At 38.9% G+C, this 15,580-nt stretch overlaps 1 protein-coding gene across 1 annotated transcript in view; it reads right to left on the bottom strand.

Moving 5' to 3' along the window:
• PLA2G4A (phospholipase A2 group IVA) overlaps positions 1-15,580 on the bottom strand; it is a 166,463-nt gene that overhangs the window by 76,678 nt on the left and 74,205 nt on the right. The window contains exons 6-7 of the mRNA XM_004706661.2: positions 12,892-12,929; positions 7,313-7,454 (exon numbers count right to left, since the gene is read on the bottom strand). Of these exons, the coding sequence (XP_004706718.1) occupies positions 7,313-7,454; positions 12,892-12,929 (180 nt within the window). The remainder of the gene's footprint in view (positions 1-7,312; positions 7,455-12,891; positions 12,930-15,580) is intronic.

Raw genomic sequence — 15,580 nt, 5'->3', positions numbered from 1 at the left:
GGGACCAGTTCCATGCTCTCTCACGTTTGGGGACTGCAATATTTAGAGTTCCTTTGCTGCTTATAGGTGTATCCACTTCTATCATCCCATGGTGTCTGTCTATCCCAAGTGGCTCTGTTTCCATGAATGTCCGTCTCAAAAATAAGTCCCCACTCAGAAAGAAATAGGATTGGACCAAAGTCACCTATTTTGACATCGTTAACTACTGATGTCTGCAAAGAAAAGCCTTTTGTTCTCTAAATAACATAGCATGCGTAACTGGCATCAGAACTTCTTATACTCATATATGGGGGGTGGGATGGGACATGATTTATAATACTCTGCCTTCTGCCCCAGACCACTGGCCCAAGTTCATGTCATTCCCAAATGCTTTGAGACATAAACTGTCCTGCACCTGTCTTGTATCCTATAATGGGTGCCAGTAATCCTTAATGGCCTAGCTGTTTATGACTTTTTACTCTTTATCTAGACTCAGCTTTTGTAACACACCACTCAAAATACTTTAAGGCTCACATTATCACAGTATAAGCCCATTAACATGGTTGTTAAGATCTTCAAAGAAAGACCCTATTTCCCCATGAGTGATCGATCATATTGACACATTGAGGGATTAACTCTTCAACATATCTTTTTTTCTTTTTTGGGGGTGGGGTGGGGAGGGCACAAAATTTAATCTATAACAGTTTGAAACACATTCCCCCAACTCATACAACAAAATATAATTTTAAATTTATTTAAAGCGATGCTAGGTGTCCAGAATAAAACAGGGATTTCCTTATTCTCTTAAAAATGATATATTTAAAAGAAGAAAACAGACATTAAATGAATAATCACCACATATTTTAAATACAATTGTGATAAATGCTGAAAAGGTAAAGTTATATTTATGCCATAAAAGAATATAACTGAGAGACCCAACTTAGCCTGAAATGGGAGAGGCAGGGTTGGTGAGGGAGAGTCCTGGGATAAATGATCTGCAAATTGAAGGAAGAGTGAAACTATGTACGTTAGGTGGGAAGGTCAGGCAGGGGAGAAGGCAGGGAGGAGAATTGTCTGGAAGGGCAGTGTTGCACTGTGCAGTGAGAGGAAACAATGCATGGACGAGCTCCAATTGGAAAGTGGTTCTCTCAAGAAATCTAGTAAAGGGAGTTTAGTGAATTTGGGATGGATTGGCAAAAAAAAATTAAGTTTAAAATATGCGGTGGGACCGGCATGTATGAACTCTAGAAAATGTTTCTAGTTTGGCATTGATAATCAGATTTGTGTTTCTAACAGATCACTCTAAAGATGTTTCAGTACAAACAGAAAGTGTGAATAACAGGATCTAGTGGTCTCGTGTGGAGGTTAGAAATGTTTTGTAATATGGCTGAGAACTGGATGTCAGTGTGCTGGACTGAGTGATAGGGTGTATCTTATAACATTGTACATCCTGTTTTACTGTGCTTTGTTTTAGAAGTTATGATCTCTCATGACTATGAGTACACTTAGGGAGAAGCGAGGAGAGGGAGATGGCACAAAGTCCCTAAGTGACTGATGCATTACAAGCTAGGTAAAGAATCCCTCTCCGCTAAGATAGTGATCCGTGAAGGGAAGCAATTTTCAAGGTGATTTTTGTGTTCAAATGTAGACATGCTGCGTTTGAAAGGTTACCAGGCATACAAGTGAAGCTATCAAATATATATATACAGGTATTCAAGCCTGAAAGTCATAAGGGACATTCTAAACTGTTGATATAAATTACAAAATCCTTGGCACACAGGTGACGGAAAAGACCATGGGAGAGTGGGGAATCACTTAGGAAATATAAAGTGAGGAAATTAATGAGTGTAGAACTGAATCTTGAGAAATTCTTATAACTAAAGGCAAGGAAGATCTGGTAAAGGAGGTGAAAGAGACATTATGAAAACCAGGAGAAGGAAGTAGCAAGTGAAGGACGGAAAGTATTTCAATGAAGTAGGGAACATTTTGTCATTTGTGACTGCTCAGTCAGGTAAGATAAGGCTGTGGTAGTTACATAATTTCATGTCAACTTGAAGATACATGAACAAGTGTAGGGGTGGTATGCAACCTGTCAATCAGGGCATGGCCTGATGGTGCCTCCGTGTGCGCGTGGCCCTGGCAGCCTGCCCTTCTCTCTCTCTCTGCTCTCACCTTCCTGCTGGCTGACGCTGCCTGCTGCTGCCAGGGCCCTGGACGTGTCCACCGCCATTGGAGCCACATGACTCTGCACCCACCAACCTGTGACGTCCCTCCACTCTGCATCATTACTTGTGACTGTGAATGTGAAAAGGGACTTATGGACCAATGTCACAGTTAGGGGCTTGAGTTGGACTGGGCTGGGTTGCTTTCCTGAAACATGAAGCTTCTTGACATGAAGCGTTTCACTACACATATGAGAGTGCCACTGAATGTGTTCTCTAGTCAAGCTGGCCGGACCCCGTGCCTTTCGCACTTATATTTCGCCTGATGGCCAGTGGAAAGCTGAAGCAGTATAATGAGGAGCAGACGGCTGAGGAAAGTGAGGAAGTAGGACGAGTTTCTGTAGAAAGCGATGGAGATTTTACTAAAATAAGGAGCTACAACGGAAGATAGATTGGAATGTAGATTCCAGGAGATTGTTGTTGGTGGTTAATTTGTTTCCTTTTTATATGGGAGCTTAGAACATGCTTACATTTATAGGAAGTACAGGAACCCTGGTGGGTTGAGGGCTACACACTATGGGCTAACCACAAGGTGCTCCACTCAAACCCACTAGCTGCTCAGAGGCAGAAAGATGAAGCCATCTATTCCCATAAGTCCTTCGTCTTAGAAACATGAACAGGCAGTTCCACCCTGCCTGATAGGGTGACCATGAGTCAGAATAGATGATGTCAGTAAGTTCAGGTTTGGGATCCTATAAAGAAGTAGAGACTCACAGTATATTTAGTTGGGAGTAAAATGGGGGGGGGTACTGAACACTTGCTATTTTGATTTATAATAGATATCTAGAGTCCCTAGGATTTAAGGTGACCAGATTTTAACATTGGTAAAGCGGGACAGCATTGATAAAACTCATATCCGGGCAAAATAGACACATGGCAACCGAAAACCGTATACCCTAGCTTGTCATGCATTCTTTCCAAAAATCGGGACTTTTAAAAAATGCCACAGGACATGGGAAAAATTGTTAAAAATCAGGACTGTCCCGCCAAAAGCGGGATGTCTGGTCACCTTACCCTAGGTAGTACTAAAAGTTAATACCCTAAGCTGCTAACAGATAGGTTTGGGTCCACTCAAAGGCACTTTGAAAGAAAGATCTGGTGATCTACTATTGAAAATCCAGCCATTGAAAACCCTATGGGGCACACTGTAATATATATGGGGTGACACCAAACAGAATAAGAATCAGTGTTAACAAGTAATAATGACAGCAATAGAGATTTGGGATCTACAGGGGATAGAGAGGTACATTTGTTAAAAAAAATTAAATAGAAGAGGCGGTATTTCCTTGACTTAAAAGGTAGAGAAACTGCAAAGGAAAGACAGTGTAAGGTGTACGTTATTATTATTATTACTATTATTATTTAAGCAAACTCGCTGCTATCAAGTTGAATCTGACACTTAGAGACCCTGTAGGGCAGGGTAGAACTACCTGGACAGTCAAAACCTTGAGGTGACCCCTGGACAAAAGAACTGGGTCCGGAAACAAACAGTCCCTGGGGAGATCTCACAAAAACAATCATACAACATTAAGTAACCAAGAATCCAACTGCTACTCCCTGGTCAAGAACCATGATTTCATTCCAGTGCATATTTAGAAATCTGTTCCATATTCATAATCCTCTCAATGTACTTCCTGGGGTATAGGAAGCTGCAAACTCTGGTTTTTTTCAGGGGCTTTCCTTGGTGAATCTTGTGCTGACTTGTTCCTTGCTTGATCAATCACAGTAAAACTGCCCCCATTCACTTTCATTCGGTCTGTCTCGCTTAGCCATGCCCAGTGAGACGTGGGTTAGTAACATGATGATTTAATCAGGAGGCAACTCCATCAGACGTGTGAGGAGCAGAGGACGTGTCATGTCACCATTTGGGACTGAAGGAAATAAGTGTTGCCAAGAATCAAAAAAGCAACCAGGCTGGAAAACACCAAGTATCCTAGATAAAGTTGATTATGAGTTCACAGATGTGTTGGTTTCCTTTTTAATGTTCTAGCATATTATTTTCTCACAGTAGGGTGGATTGAATTAGATACCCCAAAATTATGTGCTGTAATCCCCGAATCTCTTTGATTATAGGTTTGTTACCATTTGGGAATGAGTAACGTAGAGTCTATCTTGAATCAATCCCTTTTGAGATATAAAAGCGGTTAAACAAGTAAACCTCTACAGAGAGTCCCTGTGGGGCTTACTTGTTGCTATGATACTGGATGCTGTGGCACTTGTATTTCAAATAACCAGCAGGGTCACCCATGGTAGGCAGGTTCCAGTTGAACGTCCAGACTAAATCAGACTAGTAAAGAGAAGCTGGAAATTCACTTCTGGACAAAAAGATCACTGAAAACCTTATGACTGGTAACAAAACATTGTCTGATATAGTGGCAGAAGATAAGCCCCTCAGGCTGAGCGGGGCTCAAACTACAAGTCAGGGAGAGCTGCTTCCTCAAAGTAGAATCACCCTTCCTAAGGCATGGAGCAAAGCTTTCCAGACCTTCAGCTGTTGATATAGTGTCACATATCCATTAATAAATGAAATGGAAAATGTACCAAATATGAGTCTCGGAAAACTGGAGTCATAAAAATGAAATAGAACACATAAAGTTCAATAGCTTAGGCACTAGTGAACCGAATAGATTGGTATTGGCCACTTTGAATTAGATAATCCTGTGTATTACTCTGCAGTGAATAAAAAACTAAAGAGGAATACTATCACATTTATTGTTAAAAAAAAAAAGGCATTTCAAAATCGATCCTGAAGTGCAATGCTTGTCCGTGATACAATGATATTCAAGTACCTAAAAGGAAGGCCAGTTAACACGACTATTATTCATGTTTATGCATCAATCACTAATATCAAAGATAAGGACTTTGAAGATTTTTTACCCACTTCTGAAGTTTGAGATTTACTAAATATGTAATCAAGATTCATTCATAATTACTGGTGATAGCAATATGAAAGTTGTAAACAAAGAAGGGTCAACAGTTAGCTGTCAATCTTCATCTCCATAATGCCTTCCCATCATCTCTACCCTAGAAAGAGTCGGACATTTCATAGTACTCACTCATTCACATCTCATTTTTTGAACCTAACACATCATTGGTTTTGTGTGCATCAATCAATACCTTTCTCTCCAACTAGGCTCGAAACTCCCTAAGGACTGTGAAGGTGACCGACAACTGTGTGCGTTAACCACCTCAGCACTTGTTAGCAGTCTCAATAACCGACACATGGCAACTGAACCAGCTAAGCAAATGAAAAAAAATTTTTTTATTTGAAATACCATTTTCTGCTCCAAAAATTATCACAACTCAAAAAAGTATTGAGATTAAAAAGAGGAAATTTGTAGAATAGCTGCTGAAAGTTTCAATTGCTATATAAGTGGGGGGGGGGACTTATCAGGAAGCTGGAGAGAAGGACTTGTCTTCAGAGACAAACAAATCTGATAAAATTATCAGCCCCAAGTTCTACCGTGGATCTATCACAGTGACAAGCAACATGAAGAGTAATCTGACTTTGAAAAATAAATCCTTAAAATGGAGGTTTCACTTATCGCCTTAGGTTTTAGGAAAAACTCCCCTCAGTGTTATCTTAGAGTTTGCCCACATAACTAGAGTCGCTCAAGCAATAGCACATTGGGATCCCAGCCCTAAACTCACAAAAAACCCTGCTGAGCAATCCGAAATCACATATAGGCTAGAAGTGCCCATCTGGCTCCCTGTGAGAAAAAAGTCCTTCAGACTTCTTCATCAGAACAAATCCCGACCTGTCAACTCAGTCCTGATGTTTATTGGCATGTTTAAAAAGATACCTTTCTGTGAATTCATAGGTGGATAGATGAAAGAATGATTGGATGGACAGACAGTCACACAGTGCATTATACACTCTCATTTACTGAAAGTGAGTCCTGGAATTCAAGGGAGAAAAAAAAGTAATGGGCTTCTAAGGATTGGGCTTTCAATATTGTATCACAAAATATTTTTATTTATCAGGAGATATTAAATTACTTATCAAGATGCAATTAAATTCACAAAAATCTTTTCATGTAAGTATCTTGAGACCATTCTCTGGAAAAGAACATCATGCTTGGTAAAGTGGAGGGAGAACAAAATAGAGAAAGACACTCCATGAGATGGGCTGACACGGTGGGTGCAACAAGGGACTTAAACTGTGAAGATGGCTCAAGACCTGGCAGGGTTCATCCTGTTGTGCCTACAATCACTATAATGCCACAAAGATGATTAGGACTATGCAAAGGAGCCCTGGCAGTGGTGTGGAAGGCGTACGTTCACAGCAAGCTTGGTAGTTCACACTCATTCACCAACCACGTTGAAACTCTCTACAAGGTCGTTCTGAGTTGGAATCAACTCAATGTCATTAGTTATTTGGTTTATCTACATCTACTTAATTTTGGTTAATGATATTTTCATCATTAAAATTTAAAGCATTTTCTGCGCATTACACAATTGATGTATGTATAGATTGTGATAAGAGTTGTATGAGGCCCTAATAAAATGATTCGGGAAAATTTTTTTTAATATTTTTCATATTCTATAAGGACATTTCTCATAGCTACTTATTTTATTCTTTATAAAATGCATTCATTGAATCTCATATATGAGACTAAAGTTTTTCTATTAAGGTAATGTTTGTCTTATTTGTGCACAATACACTTCTTAAAAGGAGTTAGATTGATGCACACAATTTTCATCAGTTGCTAACCTGAAGGGCCGACGCAGGACCACACTCAACAGATCTGTGGGAGAAAGGCTGAACTGCTTTCAATAAGATAAATGTCAAGACAATTCACTGGAGAAATTCTTCTCTATAACACATGGGGTTACCAAGAATTCATGGTATTGTTTGACAGTAGCTAACAATAATAACAGCATCCTTCTTTACAAAATAGCATTTGATAAATTTTACAAACTATGGACAGAATTCAGGATGACCTGCCTTAAAGATTTTACATTTATAAACCACTTTACTTTTCTTTAAAAAACTCATAAAGATAATGCTTGATCTTAATAGCACCATACCTTGAGACGTTTTCAGAGAACATGTGCAAACAACATTGTTATTAAATGTTTTATAATATTAATCAAAATTTCCAACTCACATCACGGGTTGAACACAAGCTCTCACTGTTCTCTGGACCCAAGAGTTTCTTCATGTTTTCCTTTATTTTTTCTTTTCTCTGCTGTCTGAACAGTTTCTCCTGCTTGCACAGAGCCATACTAAACCGTAGGTCTGGGGCTGAGCTGTTAAACAAAACAAACGAAGTCAAGAACTCATCTCCAGTAGACTTGCTTTATTCAATCCCCCTGCTTCAAGTCCAGACAGCCACATAAATACGTGCTTTCTGCAGCCTTTAAACTATTTCCCAGGAAAAGAGCGAAAGCAGGAGAAAAGAATTAGGGGTATCTTATAGTAGCATGCTCTAAAACATATTTTCAGGAAACAGAAGTATGAGATGTATTAGGGAAAACAAAACAAAAACCCTAAAAAACAACAACCAGCTAACAAAAAGCTGCCTGTAGTAAACTACATCCTAAAAACGTTGAGAACTTCATGAGTAAAGAAGCTTGCTTATATTTGTTTGGTACACCATTTCTCAACTTTACTTGACCAAGAAATTCTGCCCTTCCCCTCCACCATCTCTGCCTACCAACATAACACTGACATCCCTCAGAACTCTATCCTGAGGAAATTATTTGCAGAAAATTACTTTAATGAAATGTCCTGTGTAGTACAGACCCTGTGGTAAAACAAGGAACGTCTAATGATAGACCTTTAGACAACTACAAGTGAAAATGAGACTGGGGGGGCGAAAGAACCCTTCAATTACATAACCTCATTTTCTAGTAATGGCAATAATAATTTCTCAAATATCTACAGCATGCCAAGCACCAGCTAAGAATTCTGCTTTACTTATAATAGACAAGGGGCTTCAAAGAATTCATAGTTTTTCATTATCTTTTCATTCTTTTCCCACAAATTTTTGAAGCCCCTTCATATTTTATATAATAATATAGTCATATTATACATTATTATATATAGTAATATATAACATGTAAAACTAAAAAAAACTAAACTCACTGCACTCAAGTAAATTCTAATCCACAGGGACCCTATAGGTCAGCTTAGAACTACCCTGTGAGTTCCTGAAGCGGTAACTCTTTCTAGGAGTAGAAAACCCTGTCCTTCCACGGAGTGGCAGTTTTGAGCTGCAGACCTTGCAGTTAGTCGTCCAACATGTAGCCACTATGCCACCAGCACCCTTGTCTTACATTCGTCATGTTATACTTCAGAAAACGGAAGTTCTGAAAGGTTAGAGTACTAGCCCAGGATACCTTGGTAAGTACGAGATGTACTTTCATACATAAAACAATACCTCCTGAAGAAAGAAGGAAAAATAAAAACCCACCGGAGACCGTATTGCTAAATCCCAAATGCTAGTACTGGATATAGAAATAAAATTAAAAAACTAGAAATCTATATTGTGAACAAATTAAAAAATGTAATAGTCAAAAATATCACTAATACAATAGTGTCCCTCCATCATTCCTAAAACTAAGTTCTTTCCTTGAGATTGAAATAGATTTAAGCCTTATTTCTGTTAGTTGAGTGTGTTCCTTCCTTGTAAAGCCTAAAAGGATGGAAAAGACTACAAAGTCGAGCTTCAAACCAGTTCTTCCTGGTTCAGTCGTGGTTGCTGAAGCCAAACCAGCAGAGGTCTGGATTGGTACAACATGGGTGAACAGGAAAGCTAGAGGCAGATGCACTGCATAGATTCTGCGTCTCAGAAAACAAGGACAATGAAGCATGTTGCACAGCAACCGAATGTGACCTGAAGAATTACAGACGATCAAAGAATCAAAGGTGGCAGCCAACTGTGCCTTTGAATGTATGTCTCTCTCCACAATCCTGGCAATACAGCACCACCCCCTCCAAATTATGGACATCCAACTTTATGGACAAAGCCTACTTGCCCTTTTAATTAATTCTGTTAATGGCCCACCAAGCAAAACAGAACAGACAAGAACTTTACAACTTGACAAATTTGACACAGTATCACAACAGTAAACATTAAAGACTGAGACTGTGGAATGAGAAGCCCAGAGGTGTAGTAAGCCCTTTCAAGAGCTGATGCGAGAGTGGATTATTGGTAGCATTGTAGGAGAGTGACACACATTCAAAGTGGTGTTGTCGCCACCATAATTAAACAGGATTCTACTATCATGAGCAGGACAGCGCTGGTTCAGATGATGTTCAAAATCCAGGGCAAGAGATACGGTTATGATATAAGTATGCTGCCAATAGTGTGTAAGAGAAAAATTAAGTTACTGTTTTTGAGATTATTATTATAGTGATCAAAAGTGACTACAGAGAACATGGTCCAGAGATTGGTAGCAAGACTTTGAACTGGTTCAAACTGGTTCAGTCTAAGCCAATATGGTGGAAAAAATGGTTATGAATCTGTAAGCTCTGTGTATTTATTATTGCTGTCACCTTTGCCATTTAACACTTTAAAGAAGTTTGGTGCTGGAAATTTGCCTAAGGGAAATTGGCCACTCTCATGAGTTTTGATTGTGGACTCCAGAAAAATGAAATCTTGTTCAACTTTAATATTTTCTTTACTGACCATGATGCTGTCTATTGGTCCAGTTGTGAGTACTTTTATTGTCTTTACATTGAGTGGAAATCCACATTAGAGGCTGTATTCTTCGATCTTCACCAGTAAGGGCTTCACATCCTCTTGGCTTTCAGCAAGCAAAATTGTGTCATCCACATGTTGCAAGTTGTTAATAAACCTTTCTCCAATCCTGAAGCCTTGTTTATCATTGTACATTCCAGTTTGTCAGATTATTTCTCAGCAAACATAGAATAACTATAGTGAAAACATCCAACTTTATACACAACTTTCCATTGTTTCAAACCATCAACTATCCTTTGTTGTGTTCCAACATCTGCATCTTGGTCTGTGCACAGGTTCCACATGAGCACAATTAATTTGTGGATTTACATTCTTTGTAATTGTGTCCATAGTTTGTTATAATCCACACGATCAAATAACTTTGCATAATCAATAAAACAAGTAAGCATCTGGTATACCCTGGTTTCAATCAAGATCCTTTTGACATCTGCAAGGATATCCCATATACCATATTTTCTTCCTTCCGACTCTGGCTTAAATGTCTGGAAGCTGCCTATGTGCCCCTGCAGCCATTCCAACACTATGTTTAGCAAAAGTTTTACTTCTGTGTGATACTGATGCTATTGCTTGATTAGTTCTTCATTTCTGTTGAGACATCTTATTTTGGAATGGTCACAAATGTGAATCTCTTCCAAACGGTTGACAGTTTGCTGCCTTCCAAATTTCTTGGCACAGATGAACGGGAGCCTCCAACGCTGCAGCTGTTTGTCGAAGCACTTTCGTTATATTCCATCAATTCCCAAGCCTTGCTTTTCACCCAGGCCTTCAATGCAACTGAAACGGCCTCCTTTAAAGTGTTTGGTTCTTCATCATACGCTGCCTAATCCTCCGTCGTTATTGTTCATTGAGGTAAATCTAATCTGAAATGGTTTCTAAATTCAAGTGGGATCTATTCAAGGCTGTATGTTAGCTCTCATGGATTTATTTTTGTTTTCTGCTCATTCAACATAAACTGGCCTTGTTTTTTGCTGATGCGATTATCTCTTTCCATCATCTAGTTGAACTGATTCACGTATATCCCGCATGGAGAGGTCCACCTGTTTTTGCAGCATTTGTGCATGCACGTTGTTGAAAATAGGTGCAAGAATGATATGGGACCTCATCTGGCATCCTCTGATTTCACCAGGGGAAAGGAGGAAAATCCCCAGCCAAGGCCAGTGCTGTGAGACAGAGATGAGACAATCCGCCACCCGGCAGAGCTCTGACACCTTTTCTGATACCAACTATCTCTTCCATAGCATGCGACTTCTCTGCTGGCTTTATGAGTCCCCTGAAGTTCACAGAACATACTCAATTGAATGGAAGTTATTAGAGAAACTACCATGTTACGTTTTAGGATCAAAACCAACAGTTTCCCATTTAAAACAGCCTCATTTCAGCAATGTCTGCAAGCATGTCTCTCTCTGGTCCTGGGTCCCTCGGGTACGTAGCCCTTGGCCTCTGCTCTACTTGTGCAAGTATGACAAGTCCTTTAAGTGCTCAACAGACGCCTCACTAGGAATCCAGGTTCTGCTTATTTGGTTTATGGCCTGGGTAACCCGCCGATCTCTCTTGTGCTCAGTGTAGCTGTCTCTTTTGCCACGTCTTCTGCCGCCATGGCTGCTCTGTGCATGCAGGCTACTTGTGGTCCACAATGTGCGCCACTCATAAGTCTTTCTTTCTGATGGAGATGAGAGCCTCTGTTGTTGCCTCTGAGATGACTTACTTTATACTCAGTGGAATGACAAAACTGACCAATCTCCACATTGTATTCCAAGACGGTCTATCTGTATGCTCCCACCAGCCCTTTGGTGGGAGTTACAAAGACGATGGATACAATAAGCATACCAAACAAGTCAACTGATTCACGAAGGTATTCACATCAGCAAATAAAGGTCCCCAAAGCTTTGCTCAGTCAATTTCAGTTACATGTCACTCTAAGGAAGCAGCTCTTTCCCAGTCATATTCTGGGTGTTTTCCAATCTTAGAAGCTCAAATTCTGGCATAATATCAGACAGTTCTTTTGCTATTAATAAGTTTGTAGTGGCTAATTTTTCAGAAGTGGATCATCTCTTCCTTCATCCAGCCTGTCTGAGGAAAAAACTTGTGCTGAAGCCTCACCACTTTGGTTAATCCTGCTTCTAACATCACGATAACCATGACAGTCAAAAAAAATTGATTTCTAATCTCAAGCCAAAATATACCAATTTTAGGCACAGATCAACATAATCCAAAACAACTTAATTTGTCTTTTGTTATTTCCTGACATATATTGAAGGAGGGTGATAGCTTATGCTAATTATTTACTAGGTCAAATCATCATAAAAATAACAGGGAAACAACAGTATCAGATATATCTATTTACCGTATATTTGTGTAATTACAAGAAATTTACACTAAATGGTATGTTTTTGGTGAGAAATCTTCATTTATAACGTTAGTGAAACCGACTTCCAAAGAGAAGTTCAAAAACCACAATGAAATTCATAGGGGGTGGTCTTTACTGATCTCAGTATTAGTTCAAAGGTCAAGTAATTGCCAAGGTAACTTGTTGACCCCTGAGAACCATCAGCTCCAGTGAACAACTTTTCAACAGAGTGTTTTCTAGGCCACTCTGAAAGGGATGACAGACCATGGGGCTTGACTAGTTATAGTCATGCACAACAATAGGAACAAAATTAATCATATTTTAATTTTTCCATTTATAAAAATGTATTGCTATGATTTCCTATTTAGGTAAACCTTCCTAACTTTGAAAATCTATTCGAATTTATAATAAAGTATAGACAAATAATTACAACCATTTCATTAAAAGGTACATCTCAAAAGCTATTATTTGCCCACCTAATTAAAAATTCAATATAGAATTATAGTGGTTATTGCTGTAGCTATTCAAAAATCAAAGTAACCAAGGGGATTTTTTATGTTGGGTTCATTATTTCATGTATAATAATGTATATTGTTAATCAATGGATATTTCGCAACTAAAGAAAAACACTTACCAAACTTCAAGAGACATTTCGAGAATCATTTCAGTGACCTAAAAAAGATAGACTAGTTAGATTAGGTCAAAAAAGGAATGTATTTTTTTTATATAGTCAGTGCTATTTCAAACATAAGGATCCCTGGTGGTATAGGGGCTGAGCACTCAAGTGTTAACCAAAAAGTTAGCCAGTGGGGACCCAAGACTCTGTGGGGGAAAGATGTGGCCACCTGTTTCCATGAAGATTTAAAGCCCCAGACACCACATTGGGCAATTCTGCTCTACACTCTGGGTTCCCTATGAGTTAGAATACACTCAATAGCAATGGGCTTTGGGGGAGAGACAAACATGATCTATGTATTCAAGAAATATAATACCTGCCATTAAAATGAGATTGTTTTAAGTTTTTTACCCATAAAATACTACCATCATAGGCATATGGAAGTGAAAAAATGAGCAATGTTCAGCATGGAATTTTCCAACAAATGGAAGGAATCAAAGTTAAAATGTCCTTTTGATTTCATGGGGGAAATAAAGTTGAAGTAAAAGCTTGCTTCCCAAATTGATTTATATATTAAAATAAGTATAATGTTAAATATATTATATAAATATATTTATTTATAAAGTATATATTTTCATATTTATACATTAAAATACTAGTTCCTGATTATATTCAATACCTACTGGTTCCTGATGATTTAATACATCAAAGGAAAGCCTTTAAGGTAAACAAGCGGCCATCTAGCTCAGAAGCAACAAAGCCCACATGGAAGACGCACACCAGCTGGTACGATCACGAGGTGTCAAAGGGATCAGGTATAAGGAAGGCATCATCAGAACAAAAAATCTTACCATAGTGAGAGAGGGAGTGCGGAGTGGAGACCCAAAGCCCATTTGTAGGCCACTGGAGATCCCCTTGCAGAGGGGACTCAGGGAGGAGACGAGCCAGTCAGGGTGCGTTGTAGCAACGATGAAAAATACAACTTTCCTTTAGTTCCTAAATGCTTCTCCCTTCCCCCACTATCATGATCCGAATTCTACCTTGCAAGTCTGGCTAGACCAAAGGATGTACACTGGCACAGAGGATGTTCCTGGTACAGGAACTGGAAACACAGGGAATCCAGGACGGATGATCCCTTCAGGACCAGTGGTGTGAGTGGCGATACTTGGAGGGTAGAGAGAAGGTGGGTTGGAAAGGGGGAACCAATTACAAGGATCTACATGTGACCTCCTACCTGGGGGACGGACAACAGAAAAGTGGATGAAGGGAGATGTCAGACAGGGCAAGATATGACAAAATAATAATTTATAAATTATCAAGGGTTCATGAGGGAGGGGGAGCAGGGAGGAAGGGAAAAATTGAGGAGCTGGTGCCAGGGGCTTAGGTGGAGAGCAAATGTTTTGAGAATGATGAGGGCAATGAATGTACAAATGTGCTTTACACAATTAATGTATGTATAGATTATAATAAGGGTCATATGAACCCCTAACAAAATGATAAAAAAGGAAAAAACATAAAGCAAAGAAATAACAAAATAAAATAAAATTAAATGAAGTAATCAGAAAAAAAAAGAATGTGCTTTTCATAACCATCAACAAATATTGGACTAAGGAACTCATGATCCCATCACACTGAGAAGATTCTTTAATTAAAGGCCAGGAGAAACATGGGATTGTCTACAAGTCTGAATATTTTAGGGTTCCATGGTTCTTTTCATGTGGACATGGATTCTTATTTCCAGATGTGGCTCTGCAGAGGCCTCTACTGTCAGAAGATGATGTTAAACCTTCTCAATTGATGCGTTATGTTTAGACATGCTGTGAACCTTGACATTGAAAATCTCTCCACACCTTTTAACTGGTACATCTCATTCGGATACAGCAGTCACAAAAATATGTACTTCTTCTGAGGCATTAACAATTACTGTAAACTCCTTCCCACACATTGCATTTGTACTTTACCAGTTTCCTTCATGCTTGTATTACACAAAGGTAATTAGAAGGAAGGATGGCCAAATCTCCGCAGTTCTCTTTAGCTCTGTAATACCAAACCACGAGCCAGAACAAATGATACAATTCCACTTCTTATACGAATTCCAAATAGCAGAAGCAGCCTCTGCTCATTGTACACTATTGTGGAAAACAACAATCTCCTCTTTGCATTACACAGAGGAAAACCATATACAATGGTACACTGGAAGTTGGTTAGTGGGAGAAAATACTAGAAGAAAGATGCTATTTTAAAACACCTATAGATTCAAAGAAAATGTTAAAGAACCTAACCCTTTCATCGTCTTATAAACTTTGCAGGGTTGTTTACAATAATGCTGTTTCAGCAAAAAAAACCTGGCATAAGTGCCTGGCATAAGGAGATACTTTACATTGATTATTCCAAACAGATGTACATAGTCACATTATTTTAAACTTAGGCTATTTAGGAGTAGGAAAGAGCTTTAAAAATATATCAGGTCATTCTTAGTAATATATCCCAGTATTTACAACTTTCATTCGCTTTCAATAAAAGATAACTTGGATAGCTGATCCATCATATTTCAGTTTATTATTTTCCTTTTCCTCAAGAATCACTATCTTTATTGAGGTAGCAGCAGGACATTGGGCCTCCACTCAAGGACTCCCTCAGTGCAAGAATACTTCCTTCTATTAAATTGGCATTCTATGATGCTCACCTTTCTGACACAACCACTGAA

Source organism: Echinops telfairi, unplaced genomic scaffold (genome assembly GCF_000313985.2).
Source record: "Echinops telfairi isolate 266 unplaced genomic scaffold, ASM31398v2 ScPeMD7_7424;HRSCAF=8462, whole genome shotgun sequence".
Taxonomy (NCBI): domain Eukaryota; kingdom Metazoa; phylum Chordata; class Mammalia; order Afrosoricida; family Tenrecidae; genus Echinops; species Echinops telfairi.
The sequence above is the reverse complement of the archived record's forward strand: the minus strand, read 5'-3'. Positions and strand labels throughout refer to the sequence as shown.